The sequence below is a fragment of the Neomonachus schauinslandi genome, chromosome 1, assembly GCF_002201575.2.
Source record: "Neomonachus schauinslandi chromosome 1, ASM220157v2, whole genome shotgun sequence".
Classification (NCBI taxonomy): domain Eukaryota; kingdom Metazoa; phylum Chordata; class Mammalia; order Carnivora; family Phocidae; genus Neomonachus; species Neomonachus schauinslandi.
Window position 1 is genome coordinate 131,981,919 of NC_058403.1, and position 25,256 is coordinate 132,007,174.

Sequence of the window (25,256 nt, forward strand, 5' to 3'; positions counted from 1 at the left end):
GCCGCCCGCGGAGGGACGGTGGGGGGGTTTCGGCAGCTGGCGGAGGTGGAGGGGGCGGGAGAGCGAGCCTGCGCCGGGCTGAGCCCGGAGGTGCGGGGCGGGCTCGCCGAGCGCTCGCCGGGAGGCTCCAGCCAGAGCAGCGGCGGCTGGAACGCGCTCCCTCGCTCCCTCGCTCCTTCCATCCTCCTCCCCCTGATCGGCCCCAGCACCACGCCAGGTCCCCGTCTGCTGCCGTCAGCACGCTCCCCTTCTCCCTTCTTGGCGCTTTCCTCTTGAGCCATCCTTCCGGACAAACTTTGATGGAGAATTTCACACCACGCTGGAAAAATGCCGGTTATGAAAGGATTACTGGCGCCCCAGAACACCTTCCTCGACACCATCGCCACCCGTTTTGACGGAACACGTAAGTCTTGCACTTCGACGAGTTGTATGGTATTTTCCGAGAATGATTTTTCACGTATAAATTACTTTCTCTCCCACCTTTTTTCCACCAGCGGAGTGAAATTCTTTCCGTTTTTGCAAAGGTGTCTTTTGTGCGGAGAAATTTCCTTCCACCCAAGGTTCGGTGTAGTATTAACACTTTGGATTGGTGTAGTTGGCCCCCTTGACTTCCTGGGTTTGTGAGAGCTAGAAAAGAGCCTGAAGGAAGACTGACGCCCGTGTTCAATGTGGGACCTGTATTCTGGTACCTCTTTATGAAATTGTGTTTTTTTAGATTAATTTTATGAGATGAAAGTAGGAATGTCCATGTTAGTGAATTGCCACCTTATCTTTCTAGAGTTTCAAGGCTGTCTAGATTATAGGGTGAGTTTGGAATATTATGCTTCCATGGAGCATCATTCCTTGAGGTCTTTCGGATAGGCATGATTCCCTATCAGAGTTTAAGAAATGCAAACTAGAATCAGGATTGCCAAGTGTGAGCTTCCTGTATAATTCTAAGCGTTCCGAGTTTGTCAGAATCTTGATTCCTGCTTTTAAGCTAGAAGAGCGTACCTGGGAGGAACTGGGCAATATAAAGGCTGATCTGATCATATGAGAAAGTTTGGACATATTTTTTTGAGGGCGAGTATTATTGGACTTTTAGCTTGTTTCAGCTATAGTTGAAAACAAGGATATGGTGTTGTGTGGATGCTGGGAGATTTTTCGTAATCACCTGCAAGTTGTTCTCTTTCAGGACCACGGTCAGGTCCCCGTTCCGTCCCAGGCTTCTCAGGCTTGCTTTAGAGCCCGTTGGTCTTTCCAACAGACTTAGGAGCCTGTACTTTCACCACTAACAAATGCTCTCAGTTGGTTTCACTATGAACATCCCCACCTTCTTCCTAGCTTATGTTGCTTCTGTGTGCTATCTTTCCTTTTTCTGCCTCTTACACAAAACTCAGGAACTCATTCTAAAGGCTTTTCTGTGGTTCAAGTATAATTATTTTTTACTATGATGGTATATTTCATGGAGCTGACATGAGAGAACACATCTAATTCTATTTCCACTCCAGTAGTCTATATACACATTCCTATTACAGTGAGAAGAAAGTCCTGGGCTTTGTGCTTTAGGAATAGTTGGAAAAGTTTACATGGGAGGGAAATGAAGAATTTACTTGATTTTGTTCAATTTTTATTTTTGATGTCCGCCCTACTCAGGGTAAAAGGTGTGGATATTCTTACAGTGTTTTTAACTTTTGCTTTAGCCATTCTCTCCCCTTTTGTATTCTACATGTATCAGACAGTATTGGTGAAGTGCCCTGTAATGTGTCTTCTTTGGATGATAAGAGAAAATCTTGTAATAAAACTTATAGTCCCTGCCATTGTCATTACCTCCACCACCCGAACAGCACATAAAATCACCACTGCTTTCTTTAGCCATGTGTGAATGTGGGTACTACTATTACCTTAGAAACTGATAAGTTTCATGTGTATGTTTCTTCTTGAAGTTGCAAATTTAAACCCCAAAAGCTCTCAACATGGATCCCAAAAAGCCTCTACTGAAAATGAGGTTATTGGTAAATGGTAGTTGCTCATCTCATTGTCATTTAAAGTTGAATGGAATGCAAAGTGTAGTGAATCATCCAAGGATAGCTCTGAGAATTACTGCAGCAATATATTCAGATATCAGTTACTAATGAGAGGGGCTTTGGATCATCAGAATGAGATACCTTTGTCTCCTTATGTCACTGTAACATTTGATGAGCAGAGGGCATGTAGATGGGTGTACTAGTAGCTCCTTAAAAAAAAAAAACAAACTAAGCATTAATGCTAATAAAATGGAAGATTAGACATTTTAAATTCTTATTTGGGAAGACCATCATTACCTACCAGCATTTAGAAAACAAAAACAAAAAATAAAAACTAAAACCTAAAAGTGTTGGAGAATATGCTTGGTCTGTGCTCCACAGGGTTTGGGGGATTTCTGTAGGGAACCACTTTGTATGAAATCAGTCTGAAAATCAGTGAAACAAATTGCAAAATGAGGAGTAACATAAAGGTTTACTTTGGCAAGACTTTTGTTGTTGTTGTTGTTTACAACATCTAATGAATATCCCTTGCCCCAACACACCCCCTCCAGGAAAGAAGATTGTATTTTCTCATTTACTTCTTTTTTGAATTGCAGGATACCTTGAATAATCTGAAACTTAAAAAATACTTTAAAGAAATTTTTAACCTCAAATTTTGCTGTATTTAGAATCATGGGCATACCATTTCCCTTGCTAAGTATTTTATCTTATTGTGCTATCTTTTCTGTGTTGACAAAATTTTAAGTATAATTAGTTCCCTGAAACTCTTCCTATGATCATCCTGCTTTCTTTTGCTTTTTTTACAGTATTAATTTCTTGTGCAAGATAGAACTATTTGCAAGTTTTAAATTTGCCAAATTGCTACCTGCCCAAATAAAAACTCTATAGAAAGTAAATGATGTTATTATACTCAAAATGTAATATGTTTACCTGGTACATTGCCTTATTTGTTAGGTATACTTTATAGTCATCTTAGTTTCTTATTTTATTTTATATTGGGTAATCCTGATGAAAAAATAAGAGAACAAACAGTAGCCCTGGCAAACCACCTTGCTAACTTAACCACCATGCAATATTATTAGCCTTACTGACTTAATACTGTAATGGAAAATAATAAAACTTAAAACATCACTCAAAATTTCTCCCAGGGGAAAAAATAAATATATAACAATAAAGGCTAATAACATAATCTTACTAATTTATCAGTTGAAATATTATCACAGGACAACATAAAAGAAGTTAATATATTTTATCACCTGGTGACACTTTATTGTTTTATATAATAGTTATTCCTTTTAATATTTAAGAAGGGAGCTTGTTGTCAGGATTGAAAGACAATCGTGGACAATTAATTAGAATTTTTTCTCATATCCAATATAATTTTTAAAAACTATTGGAAAATATAAATCTTTTTATATAAAACTACCCTAAAATACATTTACTTCTGAAATATGTTCTCCTGGTTTATGTTTAATTGAAGTGCAGTGAGACTGAGAAAAACTAAGAACCTTGAAAACATTGAATATGTATGCCCTATTTAGGACAAAAAAGTAATGCCAATGAATTTTTTTTAACTCATTACATGTAGCCACAGTTCTCACTGGAAACACTCTAAGACAGACCACACACACACACACACACACACACACACACAAGTGTTAACATCATGATCTGTATCTGGTTCACTTTTCCTACCTACATGTTTTTTTTAAATATCTTTAATGTATTAAAAAAAAACTTTTCTGAGCAGACTTTTGTGTTAAGCACATGAATATTAATCTGGACAAAGAGAAAGTATAGTAGAGAACACATAAGTACATATTTTAAAAAATAGTTTTTAGGGCAAATATTTGTCATGGGGTACCATTTGAGAAAAACACATTTCTTTCATATTTTTTTGAGGATATAGAACTTTCAGAGGGAAGTGTCCAATTTCAAACATAATGGTAAATTAGCCTACATTTTCATAGCTGTATATTTGCCTACATTTTCCAGTCATATCAAAATTTGGCCAGAATACTTCTCCTTTGGGGTTAGTGAGACAAGATGTAAGCTTTAAAGGAAGTTTGTAGCCTAGTGGACTCTATCAAGGAGATTCCAGTCAAAGTACTCAGAATAACAGTAGTTTAGAAACTCATTCATATTTGCATATATTTTATGTACTCTTGTATAGCCTGTTTAAAATGGTCCAAGGAAATTTGTTAAAATTGAAATACTTCCTTTACAGAGGTAACTGCAGTGGTTTTTCTTTTCATCTTTCCTTTTTTCCCATCTTTCCTTTCATGCTTTCATCAAGGAACATAGAGCTCTTAACATCACAATCATAGAGAGAAGGGTAATGAACCTAGTGCTGTAGGAACGGGGAAGAATATGGTGGGACAGTGGAGATCTTCCTAAGTCTATGCTGGGTTATAGTTTGGAGAATACCAGCAAAGGCATTTAGCCAGTAAAAAAGAATGAACTCCATTATGTATGGGTCTGTCTATAAAAGGCTATTACATGAAAACATTCAAGGAAATAGCTAGCATTCTAGAAATATCTCTCCCCAAATAGAAGTTTATAAAGACTCTTTAAAAAAAAAATTTTATGCTAGTTATAGTCTTTTATCCTTATTCTTTATGTTTAAGGAGATAATTCCTTATTAGTTTTCTTTTCCTGTGTAGTAAATTACCACAAACTTCGTGGCTTATTATCTCACATTTTCTATAGGCCAGACATTGAGGCAAGGACTTTAGGTGGGTCTTCTGCTCAGGGTCTCACAAGGCTGTAAACAAGTCCTTAGCTGGGGCTATGGTCTTTGCTGAGGCTTGAGGCCCTCTTCCAAGGTCATGTAGTTGTTAGCAGAATTTAATTCCTTGCGGTTTTATGAATGAGGTCTCTGTTGTCTTGCTAACTGTCAGTCAGGCACTTTTTCTCAGCAACTAGCAGCTGTCCTCAGGTTGTTGCCACATGTCCTCTCCTATAGGCCCTCTCAGAACCCAACAGTTTGCTTCTTCCTGAGCAGGAGGGCCTCTCTTTTAAGAGTTTGCCTAAGTCAGGCCCACCCAGGATAATCTCCATTTTTATTAACTCACAGTCAACTGATTATGGATCTTAATCAGATCTCTAAAATCATCTGTTCTGCCCACACTCAAGAGAAAGGGATTTCCATCTCTTTCTCATGCCTCTAGCCATGTTTCAGATTTAAGTAACTCCCCACTATGCACTCTTGCATTGAGATTGGCTGTGTTCAAGTAAATAATGTTCTTTATTTAAACTTCATTCTAGGTTTACTGAAAATTCGAAAGGAAGAGAGAGAAAGGGAAAGGGAGAAAGAAGAGAGAAGAAAGAAGAGGGAGGATGGGAGGAGGGAATTATTTATTCTCATTCTTTAACTGTGTTGATGAATTCTTTAGCCTGCAAAAGACTTATCACAGCAGTTCTCATAACTTCCATGCAATGAACAAAGTGTTTGATTTATAAGAATTGGATTTATTAGACATACGTTTCTTTTGATGAGTGAAATACACAAATAATAAGAAAAGTTTTATTATATAGTCTTTAAAATATTAGATAATTTTGTTTTGATGTCATTATATATAGGAAAATTGATAGCTAATATGTTAAAAAAGGAAGTTATGCTCATAATATATTTTTCCTAGGCTCTGGCTTTTAGTATCACCTGCAGACCAAAGGCCATGGCATGAACCCTCTTCTGGCATGAGAAACCCATTGAAGGTCCTGAGTTACCAGTTTCTGGGATATCCTAGACCCAACGTACTTCTAGAATGGTACAGTCCCTCTGATGAAATCTTTACTTTATTCATCAATAACCAATCAATCATTTCTTCAACAATATTTAATCAACACTGACTATATACAAAGCCATTATGCTAGGCTCTTTGGAATAAATCAGGCTTGCCCTTCTCTCAAAGAACATGATTAATACATGCAAAAACTACTGTAGTATAGGTTGGAAAGAGATAAGAATATTCAGGAGATATAGGCAAAGGGCTGTACACATCTGGATGAGGGAGGAATAATTTCTGTGGGTGAATGATCTGGGAGGGTTTTATGTCATGAATGGCTTCTGGGTGGGAATGATTGGCTCATATATGATAAGGGTAAAGATGATATGCTGTTTACTTGGCTAATTTGTGTAGCATTGTCATTAAAGCTAAAAGGGGGGCGTCTTTAAGTATTTTAGAGGATGTGAATGGCAAAAGGTAGAGGCAAGAGGAGAATGGAAAGTCAATTAGGCCAGACATGGAATGTCTTTAAAGTCACAGTACTTTTTCTTAGTAAGCCATTGAAGGTGGTAGGTTCACATCTTGGTAAGAGAGTACAGTGCCATCTGTGCCTGGTGTAAAAGTTCCCAACATTTCCATATTCCACAGGCTGACGTGTAATGCAGGAGAAATGTCCACCTTGACACCTGAGAAGTTTCTTCTTACTATCTCTTCTAAAAATGCTTTTACACTTCGACAAGGGTCTCAGAGAATGCAGTGGATTGATGTGTTCTTCATTTTTTACAAATGTCTGCTTTGCCTAGGAAGCTAATATTTTTTTTTAAGATTATTTATTTATTTGATGGAGAGAGACCCAGCAAGAGGAACACAAGCAGGGGGAGTGGGAGAGGGAGAAGCAGGCTTCCTCCTGAGCAGGGAGCCTGATGCGGGGCTCAATCCCAGGACCCTAGGATCATGACCTGAACCGAAGGCAGACGCTTAACGACTGAGCCACCCAGGTGCCCCAGGGAGCTAACTTTCATCTCTTAGGAAAGGGAGAGATTGATTTCTGACTGCATAGCTGAGTACTCTTCTCCTCCAGGGCTGTGTTATACTATAAAATTGTGCCTGTGGAGAAGAAAAAGAATTGAGGGTGTGCTAGCATTCAGTCCTAGTGAAGTCGATTGGAGAAATGCCAACAGGAAAAGGTACAACCTCTCTGCAGCAACTGCTGCAGAGATAGTAGGGTTCACCCTGGCAATGTACATTTGCTGAGATAGTCTAAATACCGTTTTAAATCCATTTTGGTTTAGCAGAGCCAACAAACAAAAAAGATGAGACTTCAACTTTACCTATGACATAGTTCATATTTAGCAACTGGAGCAGTTGAAGAGCTTTCTCAGTAATTTAAACAGTCAAATACAGTTCTTGGCTTATAAATTGCCTGGAAGTTATATTTTGGTTTTCCTTCATAGCCGTTAATACAACTATCAATCTCCCTTAAACCCTTCAAAATTCACATGTCCCCAGATGAATTAATAATCTTTCCTAGCCTATGAAACCTATTTGTCTTCTTAGGTTTTCTGGCTCCATTATTGGCATCACCACCCACCCATTTCTCCAAGCTAGAAATCTGAGTCGCCTTCGACTGCCCACACATCTAATTGGTTATCAAATCTTTGAGATTTTCCTTTAGAAATGCCCTAATCTGGCTCCTCACCTCCTGTTCATTGTTTCTTCTTTAGTTTGGATCTTCTGTTTCTATCTACACAGTTGTAAACTTACTCTCACTGGATTCCTGAGGCCATGGGCCTTTATCCTGCTTACTCCCCACCGTTCAGCCTACGTTGTCCCTAGAGTGATTTCCGATAAAAGCAGTATGATTTAATCATTTAACTCTCCTATTTAAAGCCACCCATCAGCTCCCTGCTACCTCTTGGAGAATGTCCAAAGTCCTTAGTGTCATATGACCCCAAGATGATTCTGCAGAATCTTTTCAAACCATTGTGTCCCAGGCTGCAGACATACTCACACTGAATCCCCTGCTCATTCTTGTCTCTGGGCCTCTGCCGGTCACTTGAAGAGCAAGATCCTTTATTTTCTTCAAGACCCATCCTGAGGGTTGCCTTGTATCTAAACTTTTTCAATGATGCTTCAAGTTGAGTTGGGTGCCATTTGTTCTCTGCCTCCACATTACCTTGCCCCTCCTCACCTGTGTTCTGATTACATGCTTTCAGATTTCAGCACTCGATTCCTTTCAAGCCCTGACTGTGTCTTTATTCTTTTGTATCCCCCTTGCTCAGACTTATGCTTGGAACAAAGTCATTGCTCAATAAGTGATTCTTTGCGTAAAAGAATTGCAAACTCCTTGAAGGCTAGGGTTGTGTAGTAATTGTCTTTATTTCCCTTTGGTGCTAACCGGTTTTCCTTTTATTCAGTATAATGTTGTTTAACTTTAGTTTTGAAATGTAATTCTAGACTGGCTTCCAGTACCTCATTTTCACATGGTTCAAGTACTAATTTATTTTATTAAAGTTTAATGATAATAGTGACTACCATTTTGGGCATGTCTACATATACTCTGTATACCATGCTGGTGCTTTCTTTGTTCCTACCACAACCCAACAGCCCAGCAAGGGGGAAGGCAGCTCCCCTTTTTGTTACAGATGACAAAACTTAAGCTCAGCATTTTTGTATGTTATCACACTAGCCTGTGATTTTTCTACTATAGCCTGTGATTTTTCTACTATATCACACTGCCTTTAAAATGTGTTTTTTTATAGCAAGTATAAACAAACTAGGGCAATCTGTGGTATCATTTCTAGTTTCTAACTCTTTCAAAAAGGAATTTCTGCTTTAAAGTTTTTAGCCACTTCTAGTATATATGCTGTTTTTTTTTTCTTTTGATATATTATGCTTTAAGTACTTGTCACTTAAAGAATGTTTTTAGATTGGTATTTAAGACTCATATCTGGAACTACTTAATGCATTCACTGTGCAAAGCAGTTTTGCTCATCAAAGAATATCTACTGTCCTTTGGTGCTTAGAATTTGCTGATTTTAGAACTTGTGATTCTTTTATTGTCAGGCTAATCTCTCTATAGAAGTATTCTAATTCTCATAGCTATTATTATAGTGACATCATTTTGTGTTTTTACCTTGTTAGCATCTTACCCAAGAAATTCTTCTACCTATTTTGAGTCTGCTTTTATTGGGAGAAATATATTCTCCACTGTCAGGTTTTGTTGACATCTTTCAACAGAGATTATTTACCTTTCTTCCACAATGACTTCACAGGAAGAAATAAGGGTACCTAGCTCTCCAAATTGCAAATATAATCTAAAGCTCTTTTTTTTTCATGTTTTCTTTTGCTTTGTTAAGTCTTTTGGATAGGCTTCCTTATTGTACTTGTCAGTCCAAATGAGTTTCTCATTCTAGTTATTGAACTAGAAGGAACTGAGACCAGAGCACTTATCAGTCTTTCCATGTTTTGTTTGATTTCCTAGAAAGAAGGATCCACAAAAGAAGTTCACATGTTATCGAAATACCAAACACCCAGTTTGACAAGTAGACTTGTCCTTATTTGTGGTGTTCTGGTTATTTCTTCAATGGAGAGAATAATGTAGAAGATAAAAGTGGGCATATTTTTGACCTTCACACCGAGATAAATGTTTCTACTATGATTCTATAAATGGTGGGAAAGAATGCATGTTTTGGGACTGCAACTTTTGTATTGTATTAATTTGCTACATCTTTGGTTAGGTTACATTTCAGTCATCTGAAAATGAGCTTGCTACTCTCTCTCAAACAATATGTGGATTCAGGTTTTAGGATATATAGAATTAATAATCACTGAGGGCTCTTGTCCATCTCTACAGTGCTCCATATCGTGTAGTATATTTTTGGTTCAAAGAAACCAAAAGTTATAAGATTATTTGAAAGATAGTATTAGTAGCTAATATTTGCATAACATTCCAGTATATTCATTTTTTTAATCCCATCACTTGAATTACTTTTGAATTTAAGATAAAAAGTGGCTTCCTATTTTAATTTTAAATACATTTTTTTTTTCTGTAAGTGAAATTCAGCATTGTTTAATATATTTCAGGTCTACTGAATTTCCTTTTCTGGGCATTATTTGTCCATATTCATTGTCCTTTATTAATTGGATTATTGGTATTCTCTGGGAGTTTTTTTTACATAGCAACAAAATTAATACATTTTTTAAAATTTTATTTATTTTTGCAAGAGAGAAAGAGAGAGTGAGAGAGATCATGAGAGGGAGGGAAGGAGGGGCAGAGGGAGAAGCAGACATCCTGCTGAATGGGGAGCCCGATGCAGGGCTCGATCCCAGGACCCCGGGATCATGACCTGAGCTGAAGGCAGACACTCAACTGACTGAGCCACCCAGGTGCCCCCAAAATGAATATAATATTTATTAGTAAAGTGAATTGTATATGTTTTTGTTTCCAACTTTGGTTGGTCTTTTTATTTTTATATAGATGAATTAATCAGTTTTCCTTATTGTGTGTTTTGTGTCATACTTAGAGAGGTATTTTCTATACTAAACTTGTTTTTAAAATTCATTCTATGTGCTTTACCATTTCATTTTGTATATTCAAATTTGTTGTCCTCCATTATTAAGTTCTGCAATTTGATCTACTGAATATGATGTAGGGATCAAAATTTATTCTTTTAGATGCCTATCCATTTTCCTGACATTATTCAATAATTCATCTTTTCTATGCTTATTTGAGATGTCTAGTTTATCGTTCTATATTCTGTATTCCTATGTGTGTATAGATAATATTCTATAATTCTATATGTACTTTTCTATTTTATGACTTTCAATCTTATTACATTCATCTGTCTTTTTCTTTATATTAGTATCACAGTTTTAATTATAGGAATTTTATGGTATGTGTTAAAACTCTATTTCACTATTTTTCCCAGAAACTTTTTACTTGACTAATCATACTTATTTGGAAGTCCTTATGAATTTAAGAACCAGATTATCTAGCTAAAAAAAGTTTGTTGGTATTTTTAATGTAATCTGTAGGAAACATGACATTTTTATGATGTCAAAAATTCGTATCTAAGAACTGGCTATGTGTTTCTATCATTTATATCTTTTTAGGGTTTCTCAATAAAGTTCTTGCACATTTCTTATTTATTTTATTCCTAGTTATTTCATCTTTGTAGTGTCTATGTAAAATGGAGTCTTTCGTTCCACCATTTTGTTTTTCTAATTCAGTTATGTTTGTTTATTTGAAGGTTATTGACTCCTATGTGTTATTATTTTTTTTAACCAGCCAGCTTGCTGAGTTTCTACTATCCTTTGCAGTAATTTTTCAGTTGGTTTCTTGGGGTTTTCAGCTAAGAAATAATACTGTCTTCAAATAATAAAAATTTTTCTTGTTTGTTTCCAATTTTTACAACTCTTATATTTTGTTCCCTTAATTTTTTCTATCGTCTAATTGCTTTGGTTCATTTTATAGACATTATAAATACTATTAAAAATGGTAGTGGTTAAGAAAGTCCTTCCTGTTCCTGACTTTCAGTGGAAATTATTTTAGTGTTTTTCTAATAAGTGTTTTCCTGGCTTTTAGTTTGAGAGATAGATATTTTATTATATATTTCTACTTTATTAAGAGACTTTGTTATATATCCCTATTTTATTACTCAATTTTATAAATTGGCTTTTCATCATCTATCTAAGCAATTCAGTGTTTCTTATTGAATCAATTAATATAATAAATTCAATTGAACTATCCTTGCATTCTTTTTTTTAATATATTTTTTTAAGATTTTATTTATTTATCAGAGAGAGAGAGAGACAGAGGCAGGCAGAGGGAGAAGCAGGCTCCTTGCTGAGCAAGGAGCCCGATGTGGGACTCGATCCCAGGACCCTGGGATCATGACCTGAGCCGAAGGCAGAGGCTTAACCGACTGAGCCACCCAGGCGCCCCGAACTATCCTTGCATTCTTTCAATAAAAGTTACTTGACTGTGTTACTGGATTCTACTTGTTAATGTTTATTTAGCATTTTTACACTGGAAACATACACACACACAAACCCACACACATACATATATGTGTATGTGCGTGTGTATAATATTGACATTAATTTTCTCTTTTAATATATGTGTATTACTGAATTTTGGTGGGGTACCCATACATCCATATTTGTGCTTATTAATGTAATCCCATTTAGTTTAGTATTTGTACCAAATTTTTCATTTTTAATAAAGTATCAATATTAAACAGTGCATTAAAATAAGTCAAAATGGGTTGGTAGATCTCCAGTTAATTTTTATAGGTTTTGACTATAGTCTTGTCTACTAATGTCTCAGGCATCTGTGTAGTGAAGATAGGTGTTACTGTAATGTGTATTTAAGTCTGAAAAATGCCGACAATGATACATATCTCTTATGCCAACCTTTTCCAGGTACAAAATATTTAATAATACTCTGTGTATATACAGATTTATATAAACACACACACACACACATACACACACATATATATCTTTTCCTAGGACAACATGTGCATTGTGTACGAAACAGTAGCACCAAGGCCTGTGAAATGTATGAAGCTACTAGGCCACACTATAGCGGAGTCAGTAGGAAACATAGGAAATTATCATTTGGGTATACAATGAAATTTAAGTAGAATATATCCGTTTTTGATAGTTCTAAAAATTTTTGCAGTGAAACTTTTCTGGCATCAGTGATGTCATAAAAATGAAAAACGTGTTTAATGAAATACTGAATTCCCAATTATTAAGAAAGTTGATGATGAGTGTATAACTGGAAGAAAATGTTGACATTTATATCTGTCATGGGTGCCCACATTGGGGCAGTATCACTGACCACTTTAAAATCAGAAGCAACACATCTGCTGAATAAGCATCACCATTTATTTAAAAATGAGTGGCTGAGGGGCACTTGGCTAGCTCAGTCCATTAAGTATCTGACTCTTGATCTCAGCTCAGTTCTTGCTCTCAGGGTTGTGAGTTCAAGCCCATTGTTGGGCTCCACACTGGGCGTGGAGCCTACTTAAAATTAGTAGCTGATTTAACAAGACTATGTTTACAAATAATGATTCATTCTGCAGACAGTATCTTGGACATACTGCTCTGTGAATCATGATTTTTCACTTAGATCAAAGGATTGTTCTTCTAAATGACTTTCATTCATTTTTCTTCTTTTTTTGGTAGGGTTTATAATGGTATAATTTACATATAGTAAAATCACTCCATTTAAATGTATAGTTCAGGGGCACCTGGGTGGCTCAGTCGTTAAGCGTCTGCCTTCAGCTCAGGTCATGATCCCAGGGTCCTGGGATCGAGCCCCGCATTGGGCTCCCTGCTCGGCAGGAAGCCTGCTTCTCCCTCTCCCACTCCCCCTGCTTGTGTTCCCTCTCTCATTGTGTCTTTCTCTGTCAAATAAATAAAATCTTTCAAAAAATAATAATAAATGTATAGTTCTTTGAATTTGGAAAATGTATACAGTCATGTAACCACCAACACAATGAAGATTTAGAGCAGTATTTTCACTCTCAAAGTTCAAATACCCTCCCACCACTTCCACTTTCTAGTAACAATTAATCTGTTTTCTATCCTTATGGTTTTGGTTTTCCTAGAATGTAATATTAATGATATTATATGATAAATTGTATTTTTTTTGGTCTGGCTTCTTTCACTTAGCATAATGCTTTTGCAATTTATATTTTTTGCATGTATCAGTAGTTTGATCTATTTTATGTTGAAAATTTCATTCAGATTTGATTTTGTTTTCTTAGACATATAAAAAAAGTGAAGCAACAAAATTTAGTGTATTGTTTGAATAGTAGAAGAACTTAGCAAGTATTAATACCATCAGAGTTTTTGATGAAAATCAGTTAATTTTAATAATGCTTGAGTTCTGTATCTAATTCATGGTATAAGTAAAGCTTTTCAAAGTTTATTCTATAGAAGGTGAACCATACATTATTAAAAATGTCATTGTAAATTCAAGTAAATGGATCATTAATGATAAAGTTACTTAGTGGTGATGAGAAATGTAAATTTTGGCAAAGCATAGTGTCACAGTAAAAACAATGTTTATGAACTTAAAAAAATGTATGAAGCAGAAATGTGCTTGGACTTGGTGGTGGTGTACGTATAATTCATTTTTGTGTCAAAAAAACAATGATATTCTATCAATTACTAAGAAGCTGTAGTGGTCAAAATTGCCAAATATTTTTATATATGAGGAATTAGTTATAGTAGTTACACTACACGATATATGATATTAAATGCAGAAAGATATTTGGCATGGCAGTGCATGGTTTCTCTTTTTACTGCATCCATCAGTCAGAATTTTAAAATATTTGAGTCTTTGGTGGAGTCTTTCAGGTTTTCTACATATGGTATCTTGTTATCTGCAAATAGTGGAAGTTTGACTTCTTCCTTGCCAGTTTGGATGCCTTTTATTTCTTTTTGTTGTCTGATTGCTGGAGCTAAGACTTCCAGTACTGTGTTAAATAGTAATGGTGAGAGTAGACATCCCTGTCTTGTTCCTGACCCTAGGAGAAAGGCTTTTAGTTTTTCCCCATTAAGGAAGATATTAGCTGTGTGTCTTTCGTATATGTTGATGTATGTTCCATCTATCTCTACTTTGTTGAGGGTTTTTTTAAATCAAGGATGGATGCTATGTTTTGTCAAATGCTTTTTCTGCATCTATTGAGAGGATCACATGGTTCTTATCCTTTCTTTTATTAATGCGGTGTATCACGTTGATTGATTTGTGAATATTGAACTACCCCAGAAGCCCAGGAATAAATCCCACTTGATTGTGGTGAATAATTCTTTTAACGTAGTGTTGGATTTGATTTGCTAGTGTCTGGTTGAGAATTTTTGCATCCATGTTCACCAGGGATATTTGCCTCTCAGTCTTCTTTTTAGTGAGGTCTTTGTCTGGTTTTGGAATCAAGGTAATGCTGGTTTCATAGAATGAGTGGAAGTTTCCCTTCCATTTCTATTTTTTGGAATAGTTGAGAAGAATCGGTGTTAACGCTTATTTAAATGTCTGGTAGAATTTCCCTGGGAAGCCATCTGGCCCAGGGCTTTTGTTTGTTGGGAGATTTTTGATTACTGCTTCAATTTCTTTGCTCGTTATGGGTCTATTCCAATTTTCTATTTCTTCCTGTTTCAGTTTGGTCGTTTGTAAGTTTCTAGGAATTTGTCCATTTCTTCCAGATTGCCCAGTTTTTTGGCATATAATTTTTCATAGTATTCTTTTATAATTGTATTTCTATGGTGGTGGTGTGATCTCTCCTCTTTCATTCATGATTTTATCTATTTGGGTCCTTTCTTTTCTCTTTTTGGTAAGTCTGGCTAGGGGTTTATCACTTTTATTAGTTCTTTCGAAGAACCAGCTCTTCGTTTTGTTGATCTGTTCTACTTTTTTAAAATTTGTTTCCATATCATTTTATTTCTGCTCCAATGTTTATTATTTCCCTTCATCTACTGGCTTTAGGCTTTATCTGCTGTTCCTTTTTTAGCTCCTTTGGGTGAAGGTTAGATTGTGTATTTGAGACTCCATCAAAAAATTGCTAGAACTGATACATGAATTGAGCAAAGTCACAGGATATAAAATCAATGTGCAGAAATCTTTTGCATTTCTATACACCAATAACGAAGCAGCAGAAAAAGAAATCAAGGAATTGATCCCATTTGCAACTGCACCAAAAACAATAAAATACCTAGGAATAAACACAACTAAAGAGGTAAAAGGTCTGTACTCTGAAAATTATAGAACACTTATGAAAGAAATTGAAGAGGACACAAAGAAATTGAAAAACATTCCATGCTTATGGAATGGAAGAACAAATATTGTTAAAATGTCTATCCTACCCAAAGCAATCTACACATTTAATGCAATCCCATCAAAATACTACCAGCATTTTTCACAGAGATAGAACAAACAATCCTAAAATTTGTATGGAACCACAAAAGACCCCGAACACCCAAGCATTCCTGAAAAAGAAAAACAAAATTGGAGGCATCACAGTTCCAAATTTCAAGCTATATTACAAAGCTGTAGTCATCAAGACAGTATGGTACTGGCACAAAAACAGACACACAGATCAGTGGAACAGAATAGAAAATCCAGAAATGGACCCACAACTAAAAGGTCAACTAATCTTTGACAAAGCAGGAAATGATATACAATGGAGAAAAGATAGTCTCTTCAAAAAATGGTGTTCGAAAAACTGGACAGCAACGTGCAAAAGAATGAAACCAGACCACTTTCTTACACCATACACAAAGTAAATTCAAAATGGATGAAAGACCTAAAGGTGAGATAGGAAACCATCAAAATCCTAGAGGATAACATGGGCAGAAACTTCTTTGACCTTAGCCTTAACAATTTATTAGACATGTCGCCAGAGGCAAGGGAAACAAAAGCAAAAATAAACTGTTGGGGCTTCATCAAGATAAAAAGCTTCTGCACAGTGAAGGAAACAATCAACAAAATTAAAAGGCAGCCCACAGAATTGGAAAGGTATTTGCAAAGGATGTATTTGATAAAGGCTTTAGTATCCAGAATGTATAAAGAATTTACCAACCTTAACACCCAAAAAACAAATAATTCAGTTAAGAAATGGGCAGAAGACATGAATAGACTTCTTTTCCAAAGAAGACATCCAGATGGCTAACAACACATGAAAAGATGCTCAACATCACTCATCATCAGGGAAATACAAATCAAAACCACAATGAGATACTGGATAAAATTAACAACACGAGAAACAAGTGTTGGTAAGTATGTGGAGAAAAGGGGGCGCCTGGATGGCTCAGTCAGTTAAGCCTGTACCTTCAGCTTAGGTCATGATCTCAGGGTCCTGGGATCGAGCCCTGCATTGGGCTCTCTGCTCAGTGGTGAGTCTGCTTCTCCCTCGCCCTCTGTGATCTCTCTTGCTTTCACTCTGTCTCAAATAAATAAATAAAATTAAAAAAAAATAAAGATGTGGAGAAAAGGGAACACTCTTGCACTGTTGGTGGGAATGCAAGCTGGTGCAGCCACTCTGGAAAACAGTATGAAGTTTCCTCAAAAAGTTAAAAATAGAACTACCCAAGATTCAGCAATTGCACTACTAGGTATTTATTTACCCAGAGGATACAAAAATATAGATCTGAAGGGGTTCATGCACCCCAGTGTTTATAGCAGGATTATCAACAATAGCCAGAGACAAATGGAGAGAGACAAATGTCCGTTGACTGATAAATGGATGACGAAGTGGTATATATATACAATGGAATATTAATCAGCCATTAAAAAGAATGAAATCTTGCCATTTGCAATGACATGGGTGGAGCTAGAGTGTACTATGCTAAGTGTGGTAAGTCAGTCAGAGAAAGACAAATACTGTATGACTTCAGTCATATGTGGAATTTAAGAAACAAAACAGATGAACATATGGGAAGGGGGGGGGAAGAGAGAGAGGGAAACCAACCATAAGAGACTCTTAACCATAGAGAACAAACTGAGGGTTGATGGAGGGAGGTGGGTGTGGGATGGGCTAGATGGGTGATGAGTATTAAGGAGGGCACTTGTGATGAGCACTGGGTGTTGTATGTAAGTGGTGAGTCACTGAATTCTACTCCTGAAACCAATATTGCACTGTATGTTAACTAACTAAAATTTAAATAAAAATTATGAGAAAGACAAAAAGAAAAATAAAATATGAGTGTTTGAATATGTGCTTTGTAAATAATCTAAGTGCCCAAAAAAGTTATTAGTCTTTTCTAAATGAGCCTTTATTTTTTCTTTTCATTTTGTTTGAAACATTTGAAATTATTTAATCAGGGGCGCCTGGGTTGCTCAGTAGGTTAAGCATCTGTCTTTGGCTCAGGTCCTGATCTCAGGGTCCTGGCATCCAGCCTGCAAGGGGCTCCCTGCTCGGTGGGGAGTCTGCTTCTCCTGCTCCCTCTTCACCCCCCCCAACCTCGTGCATGCGCTCTCTCTTTTCTCGTCTCTCAAATGAATAAATAAAATCTTAAAAAAAAGAAAATATTTAATCAAATATTTAATAAACAGAGTACCAAAAACTTCATTTTAGTGGATAACAACTATTGTAAACAAAATTAAAAATAGAAATACATTGAAATGTATCTCTAGATAATCAAGGGAAAAAATTAAACAATAAGAACTCAAACTATATACAAGATAATATTTGAAATTCTTTAATTTTCCTTTGGAATATTTCAACTTGAAAGACTCTTGATGCAGGTTGTATTTTTAATTGGGTATGTTCAGACTGAAACTGAATGCAATTGAAAAGGACTGTGGGGCGCCTGGGTGGCTCAGTTGGTTAAGCGACTGCCTTCGGCTCAGGTCATGATCCTGGAGTCCCTGGATCGAGTCCCGCATCGGGCTCCCTGCTCGGCAGGGAGTCTGCTTCTCCCTCTGACCCTCCTCCCTCTCATGCTCTCTGTCTCTCATTCTCTCTGTCTCAAATAAATAAATAAAATCTTTAAAAAAAATAAAAAAAAAAAAAAAAAAAAAAAAAGAAAAGGACTGTGATTTTGTAGCACCAGTATTTGGCAAAACACTAAAAAGAATCATAAAGACACCTTTTATTTATTTATTTTTTAAGTAGGCTCCATGCCCAAATGGGTCTTGAATTCACTTCTCTGAGACCAAGAGTCACATGCTTTATGGACTGAGCCAGCCAGATGCCCCATAAGACACTTTTTATAAAAATTTTTTTATTATAGAAATATTTTTTAAAAATATTTACTCTGAATAGGGAAAATGAGAACCCATGAAGTTTTTATAATGAAATATTTATACTTTTAAATATAAAAGGTAGAATTGAAATATTCTCAATGAGGCAAAATTTTGGGGACAAAATAGAATTGAGAATATCATGCATTTAGCAAAATTTGCATGTGCCTACAAGGTATTTTAGCAACTACAGAGTATTTTTTCAATTAAAAATTTTTATGGTCTACAGTGAACAGTTAATTGAAGATGTCCACAATTTCAACTTTATTAACCAGAAAATGTACCATTGAGGAAAATTACAGGCAATTTTATGAAAAAAAAATTAAAAGTAATAATACTATATATAGAGAAAAAGATATATTCTTTAAAATAATACCAACAACTTGGTGAAGGAGAGAGATATGGTAAGTGCATGACTTAAGTATGTGAAAATATAATGAAAAGATCATTGTGCTTAGATAATTATTTTATTTTCTGGTAATATAAAAATACAGATATTGTTTTACAGAAATAGTGTGTTTCAAAATATCTTTGGAAAAAATTTATATGTTCATTAATGTAATTAAACCAGTCAAATATAAAAAACAAGTATTTTTAAAATTATATGATTTTATTCTTTTGTACCTATTTTGACTCTCAAAGGAGTCCCTGCATCATCTTTTGTTATGCTCACCTTATATCAAGATTTGCACAGCTCTTTGATATAGGGCTTCTTGGCCTACCTCAAGCTGCCAAATATAAATTTCCTTAAATTAGACTTTTTATGTAATTTACTTTTTAAAAAAAAATTTTCTTTCTTTTTTTTGTAAGTAATCTCTACTCCCAACGTGGGGCTTGAACTCACAACCCCGAGATCTAGAGTTGCATGCTATACTGAGAGTGCCAGCCAGCCACCCCCATCCCCCTTTCATTTACTTTTGATATTATCTTCTAAGGTAGACTAATGGAATTGGGGGAAAAATTTATCCCACAATTTTGAATGTTAATATAAATATTAAGATAAATATTTAATGGTTTATATAATCTCTTTGGTATCCTGTTAATTTTAATATGACAGAAACCTTGCAATGGAAGTGACTCGAGTCTTTATTGGCCTGTGATCACTTTAGATATTTGTATTGTCCTCACTTTAGAGACAAGGAGGCAGAGGACCCTAGAGGGGCTATTTATTTTTTCCCAAAGCTAGTATATGGGAGGGCTGGATTCTTACACTTGCCCTTTAATTTTCAAAACCCATGTTTTCCCTTTAGATTTACTCTGATTTTACTCTGAAAAGGGAAGAGGGAAGAGAATTGACATCTAATGAGCAACCATACGCCCAATGTTGTGTTTGGTATTTTCACCTACATTGGTTTATTTTATGTCTGCAACACTGCAAGTTAGATGTTTTTATTCCTATTCTATGGATAAGGAAATTGAAGCCCAGAAAAGTTGACTAAATTGTCAAAAGTCACACACTTTATAAATAGTAAAGCAGGAGTTTATAGATACAGTTTTGACTATAGTAGTCTATGTCTAATAAAAAGAAAAAAATTGGAGCTAAAATGTAAAGCATTACATTTACATGATTAAGATCTTAACAGTCATGGTTGACTTCACATGGAGACACAAACCATTTTCATGCTTTTTAAGAACACACATTATTGTACAGGACTATTATCCTGGATTACCCAGGAATTTACCTCCCTTGTTAGAAAAAGTACCAAAAATCATTCTTCTTACCTGAGGGATCATGATCCACTGGTGTTAGAGATCACTTGAGAGCTATACCACAAGCCCAGAAGTCTGATGATATTATAACAGATTCTGAGTTTTCCTTAGAACAATGCCACACTAATTTGAATTTAAAAATACTTCTGGCCAATTAGTGGTTGCTTAGGAGTGGGAGTGGAGTAGAGAGAAGTGGAATTACCAAGGCATATGAGGAAACTATTGGGGGATGATGGGGACTTATCTACTGAAGGGACTATCTCAGGGCTGGCTGTTAACCTATCCTTCAGCTCCCTTAGGGACCTGGCATGTACCACCTGTCCTTCCTTGTTCCCCACACCATCCCTCCCCCATCTAGAGTAACTCTGAGATCACCTATTTTACACATTGAGCTTTGCATCAGCTTTCCTTTGAAGAATGAGTTCTGTGGCTGAAAACAAATTTTGAAAACATCAGAATTGGCACTTAAACATTATGTAATTGTAGCTGTCACTGTATGTGCTCCCCATTGCCACCTCACTGCCTGTTTAACCCCATCTTTATGGGACCCGTTGTTTCCTTCTACATGGATGAAATCTAGGTCAAGGTCTGCGATACTTTGGGTTCATATTAGGTAATGAAAAGATCTTTCAGTTACTATAGTTTCAGTTAATAAAGATCCAGTGCAATATATAGTCACAATTTTCATCTTCTTTGAAAGGACAGTTCTTCCCTCCCCCAACATATGTCCATCTTGGCCTGGTTACCTATGGTAGGAAAGTTCCCGACTTTTGAGATTCTCCACCTCCTCCCCCATTCATTAGGCTGCCTTGGGTTCTTCCAGGGTTGAACCTGGAAGAGAGAGGAGAGATGTGGGACAGAAAAGTTCTTTGTTGACAAATATTATTGAAAGCTGCCGTTGGCATTTTGGAACAAACCTGGTGTTCATTTGATATGTACTACTCTAGCCAAATTAGTAGAAGCCATGTTGATTGATTTTATTAGAAGCCTTGTTTTGATTGTTTGGTAGATGTGCCATCTGATCATTAAATCTTTGGAATATGACGTGTTTGGGGGGCATAGTTCTCTTACTGGGCACTTTCTTCGGTTCTTAAAACCTCTTTACACACACACACGCATGCGCACGCACGTGCATACACACACACACACACACACACACAGCACATCCCAAGGGATTTGTCACCTGCTGTTTCCTTGACTTGAATGATTACATTTGTCTCTAGCTTAAGACTCTTCCGTCAACCTCAAGACACTCAGGGTACACCTCCATCTTCTTCTTAGGGGCTCACTTCAGACCTACAAGGGTCTCTCTTGTACAGAATCTTTGATAACCCCATGCTGGCTCCCTTGTGGTCCTGGATTGAATCCATGGAACCCACAGGGAACACCTTCATGTTCTTTGCAGGTCATGTTCAATATAGAAATCTTTCACTGTTCCAGCAACACAGCTGGCCAGCCACTATCTCTCACTTTTTAAATTGTTTTTCCCAAATTTCTAGAGAATACTCTATGTTACTGAAGGGCCATTTCCTGGGCTTGAGGTAAAAGCCAAGCCCTTCTATCTCTTGAAACCTCTTCGTAGTCTCCCAAACCCCACCGTTTGATAACCTCAGTGTGGATGAAGGGTTAAGAGTGTGCACAACTGGTTTTTGTTAACCTCATTTTAAAATCCTGTGTGTAGTTTCTTACCTCCTTTTAGAATGTGGAGACATAAACACCTAATGTTTTAGGACCTCCACAGAAATGGGAAGTGATATGGGTACATTTTATTATCCTGTTGTATAACAAAGATACCTAGCATATACTTGGCCTTCAATAAATGGATAGCTTCAGCTAAAGTGAATTGATGGATGCTTTCAGGAGTCAGAAAATACTCTCCTGATGACTGAAAGATTGTTTATACACATCCCTTGTTTTCTTGTCAAAGAATTTCAACACAAATGTTTACGTTTTATGTTATGTTGGTGGAAAGTATTCATAAATACTTGATTACAAAGCCACACATATTATCTCATTTATTTTTTACAAATACCAGACTAGTTTGGGAAGGAAGTAGATATATTTCTACTTGAGATCCATGGAGGAGATTCATATCCATGTGTTCCAACCTTATGTCTCACATCCTTTCCTTGTATCACCTTATGTTAATATTTTAGTCTATCAATTTTTTGTGACGTGTTGAAAGAAATGGCATCATTTTTATTTTACAGATATGGATATTGAAGAAAAAGCATCTTCTCTTAGGTAAAGTTCATGTGTAGTACCCTTACCTTCCTGTTTCTTTGTTTCCCTTCTTTATTAGTTCCCCAAGCTCTTTCCCCGACACACACACTCACACACGCACATGCACGCACACACAACTATTTGTAATTTAGTATTACTTCATTTAAATGATAATTGTCCCCAAAGTATCATATCTTACATGTCATAGTGTCTCAGGCTTAAAGAATTAACATTTTTCAATATCAGAAAGTTAGATAGGGAAAATATTTGGGGAATATTGTGAAACTGATCACGTTTCCAGGGTGCTCAAAGTTGAATATTCAGCCTTCCTGTAGCATTTGTACAGATTCTTGTGACATATATTTTAAGTAAAAATAACATTCTTGGCTACATAGTCTCTTTCTTATTCTTACTTGTTCTAATTTCTTCACTTATTTATTTATTTCAATAAATTATGTATATTTTTGTGAGCCACATAAATAATTTCTTTTTTGGAACATTTCATCATATAAATAAACCTAAGTTTTAAGAAAACTTGGTTTTTGACTTTCTGAGAAACTTCCTCACTGGTTTAGAGTTTTCTAGGTTAAATTAGATCCCTTGGAGGATACAGCTCATATTTTTTGTTCCTATTCATTCATTTCTATATATCTTCTTATTTTTCAGTGACTAGAGGGGAAATAACAGGAAAAAAATGAATGATTCCTGCTGGCAATATATTTTTCAACTTGTCATTTTTTAAGAGTTGATGCAAATGATAGAGATACATGGCTTTTCTTCAGTGCTTTTTCAGTATTCAAATAGATACTCAGTAGTGACATATCTCCTCCTCTGATTCCTAAACTCACTTCAGTGATTTCATGTATACTTTTAAATTATTGTCTGTGGTGTTTTTTTTAAGTCAGTAAGGAAACGTGTTAATTGCCTCCATTGCTGAGTTTACAGATAAAATGAGAAATATCCCATTAACTCAGCGTGAGACTTGACTCTGAGTTGCCTATGTAAAGTGAGAAGCTGAGATGGTTTTGAAATCTAGAATAACTTACAGGTAAGTGTGCTGTGCTGGTGTGTTGGTGTTGGTTAGCTGATTGAGTTTTCTCTGCTCATTCAGTTGTGAAGGATCATCATGCTGGATGTGTATGAGAACTTGACAATGTTTGCACTCAAAGTGTAGCAGTAGAGTAATCTCATCTGAGTAGAGTCAGGTAAGAGGAAGCGGGAAAGGCTTCTGATCCTTGTAGTTGCTCTCTGTCAATGAGTTTTCCAGGTAAACATATGTCTCTTTTTTTTCTGATATTTTTTACTTTACAGTAATGGAAGTACTTTGACTATCTTCTTGGGTTGGGCAAAGTTACAAAAGAGTAATATTATTGTAAATCATGTTGCTAATCTATGTACTAACCTAGATTATCGTAACAAAATTTTTATTTGACACTATCGCTTAGAGAATGATACAGCCTTGTTCATACTTATTATGGTATTACTTTATTATTATATTGTTACTTATATACTTGTTTCCAACACAAGTGTGCATACTCCTTAGAGGTACCTCTTTTTTTAATTTAAAAAAAACTTTAAAGATTTTTAAAATTTATTTATTTGACAGAATGAGCGAGCTCAAGCAGGGGGAGGGGCAGAGGGAGAAGGAGAAGCAGGTACCCTGCTCAGCAGGTAGTCCAATGCCAGGTTCAATCCCAGGACCCATCCCAGGACCCTGAGATCATGACCTGAACCGAAGGCAGACGCTTAACCGACTGAGCCACCCAGGCCCCGAGTTATCTCTTTATTATTATTATCCCTCTTTGGTCTTGCAGAGTGCCAAAAACACAGTAGATATACAAAAAATTTTTACTGAAAGTTTCAACCTGATAAGTGTGAAACAAGACTTAAAGGAAGTGTTTTTCTTTCAACTACCTAGGTTTTTCAAAATTCCTTGTTCACTTATATTCAAGGATCATTATTGTTGTCATCATCATTGTGTCATTATACCTGCCATTTATTGATATGTTATTAAGTATGAGTCTCTCTACTCAGCATTTTTTATACATAAGCTCATTTAATTCACAGAATGATCTTACGTGGTATTAACCACATTTCCATTTCACAAATGAAGAAATTGAAGTATGGAGAAGTTGAGCAATTTGTCCAAGTGTTGCTCTGCAAAAATAGCAGAATCAAGATGCAAACTCAGGTCTGAGCCACTGTATGGTTCGGTAGAAGGCACCACCCTCCCCTCAAATTTCTGATTGCATAATATGTTTTTTTGTCTGTTTGTTTCTTAAATCCTCTCATTCCATCCCCCGCTATTTGCTTTGTTACTTCCTCCTTTCAATATATAAAGGAAAAGAAAGTTGTCTGAGTCAGGTTAACTGACGGAGTAAAGATAACAGATCTATCTTTATAGGTTAACAAACCTAGAAGATTCATTTCCTTCTAAGTAGTTCTCAACTCTGGCTGCAAAACTGAATTGCCTCGCGAGCAGCTGAAAGCTGCAGATCACCAGGCTCTGTCCCAGAGCTGCTGAATCAGTATCTCTGATTCAGGAGGGACCCAGGCGTCTGATTAAAAAGAAACAGATGCCATGGTGTGTTTCTTATGTGCAGCTGGGGTGGAAAATCATGGTTTGGCTCTATGAGATGGGGGCTTTGAAACTCTTGCAGTCTGAGCAATGGACCATCAATATGAGTGGTGTTGCCTTGAGAAATAGATGCCTGGACAGCTCCCAGGTTTTTCCCGGTTCTTTTATTCTAAAAATATTTATTGAGTATATACTACGTGCCCAACAACATGTGAGAACTTGGCACTTCTCCAAGTGTAGAAAGCAGGAAATATTTC

At 36.2% G+C, this 25,256-nt stretch overlaps 1 protein-coding gene across 1 annotated transcript in view; it reads left to right on the forward strand.

Moving 5' to 3' along the window:
* Positions 1-327: 327 nt before the first annotated feature.
* KCNH8 (potassium voltage-gated channel subfamily H member 8) overlaps positions 328-25,256 on the forward strand; it is a 353,747-nt gene continuing 328,818 nt past the window's right edge. Inside the window, exon 1 of the mRNA XM_021678799.1 lies at positions 328-403. Coding sequence (XP_021534474.1) covers positions 328-403 — 76 coding nt within the window. The remainder of the gene's footprint in view (positions 404-25,256) is intronic.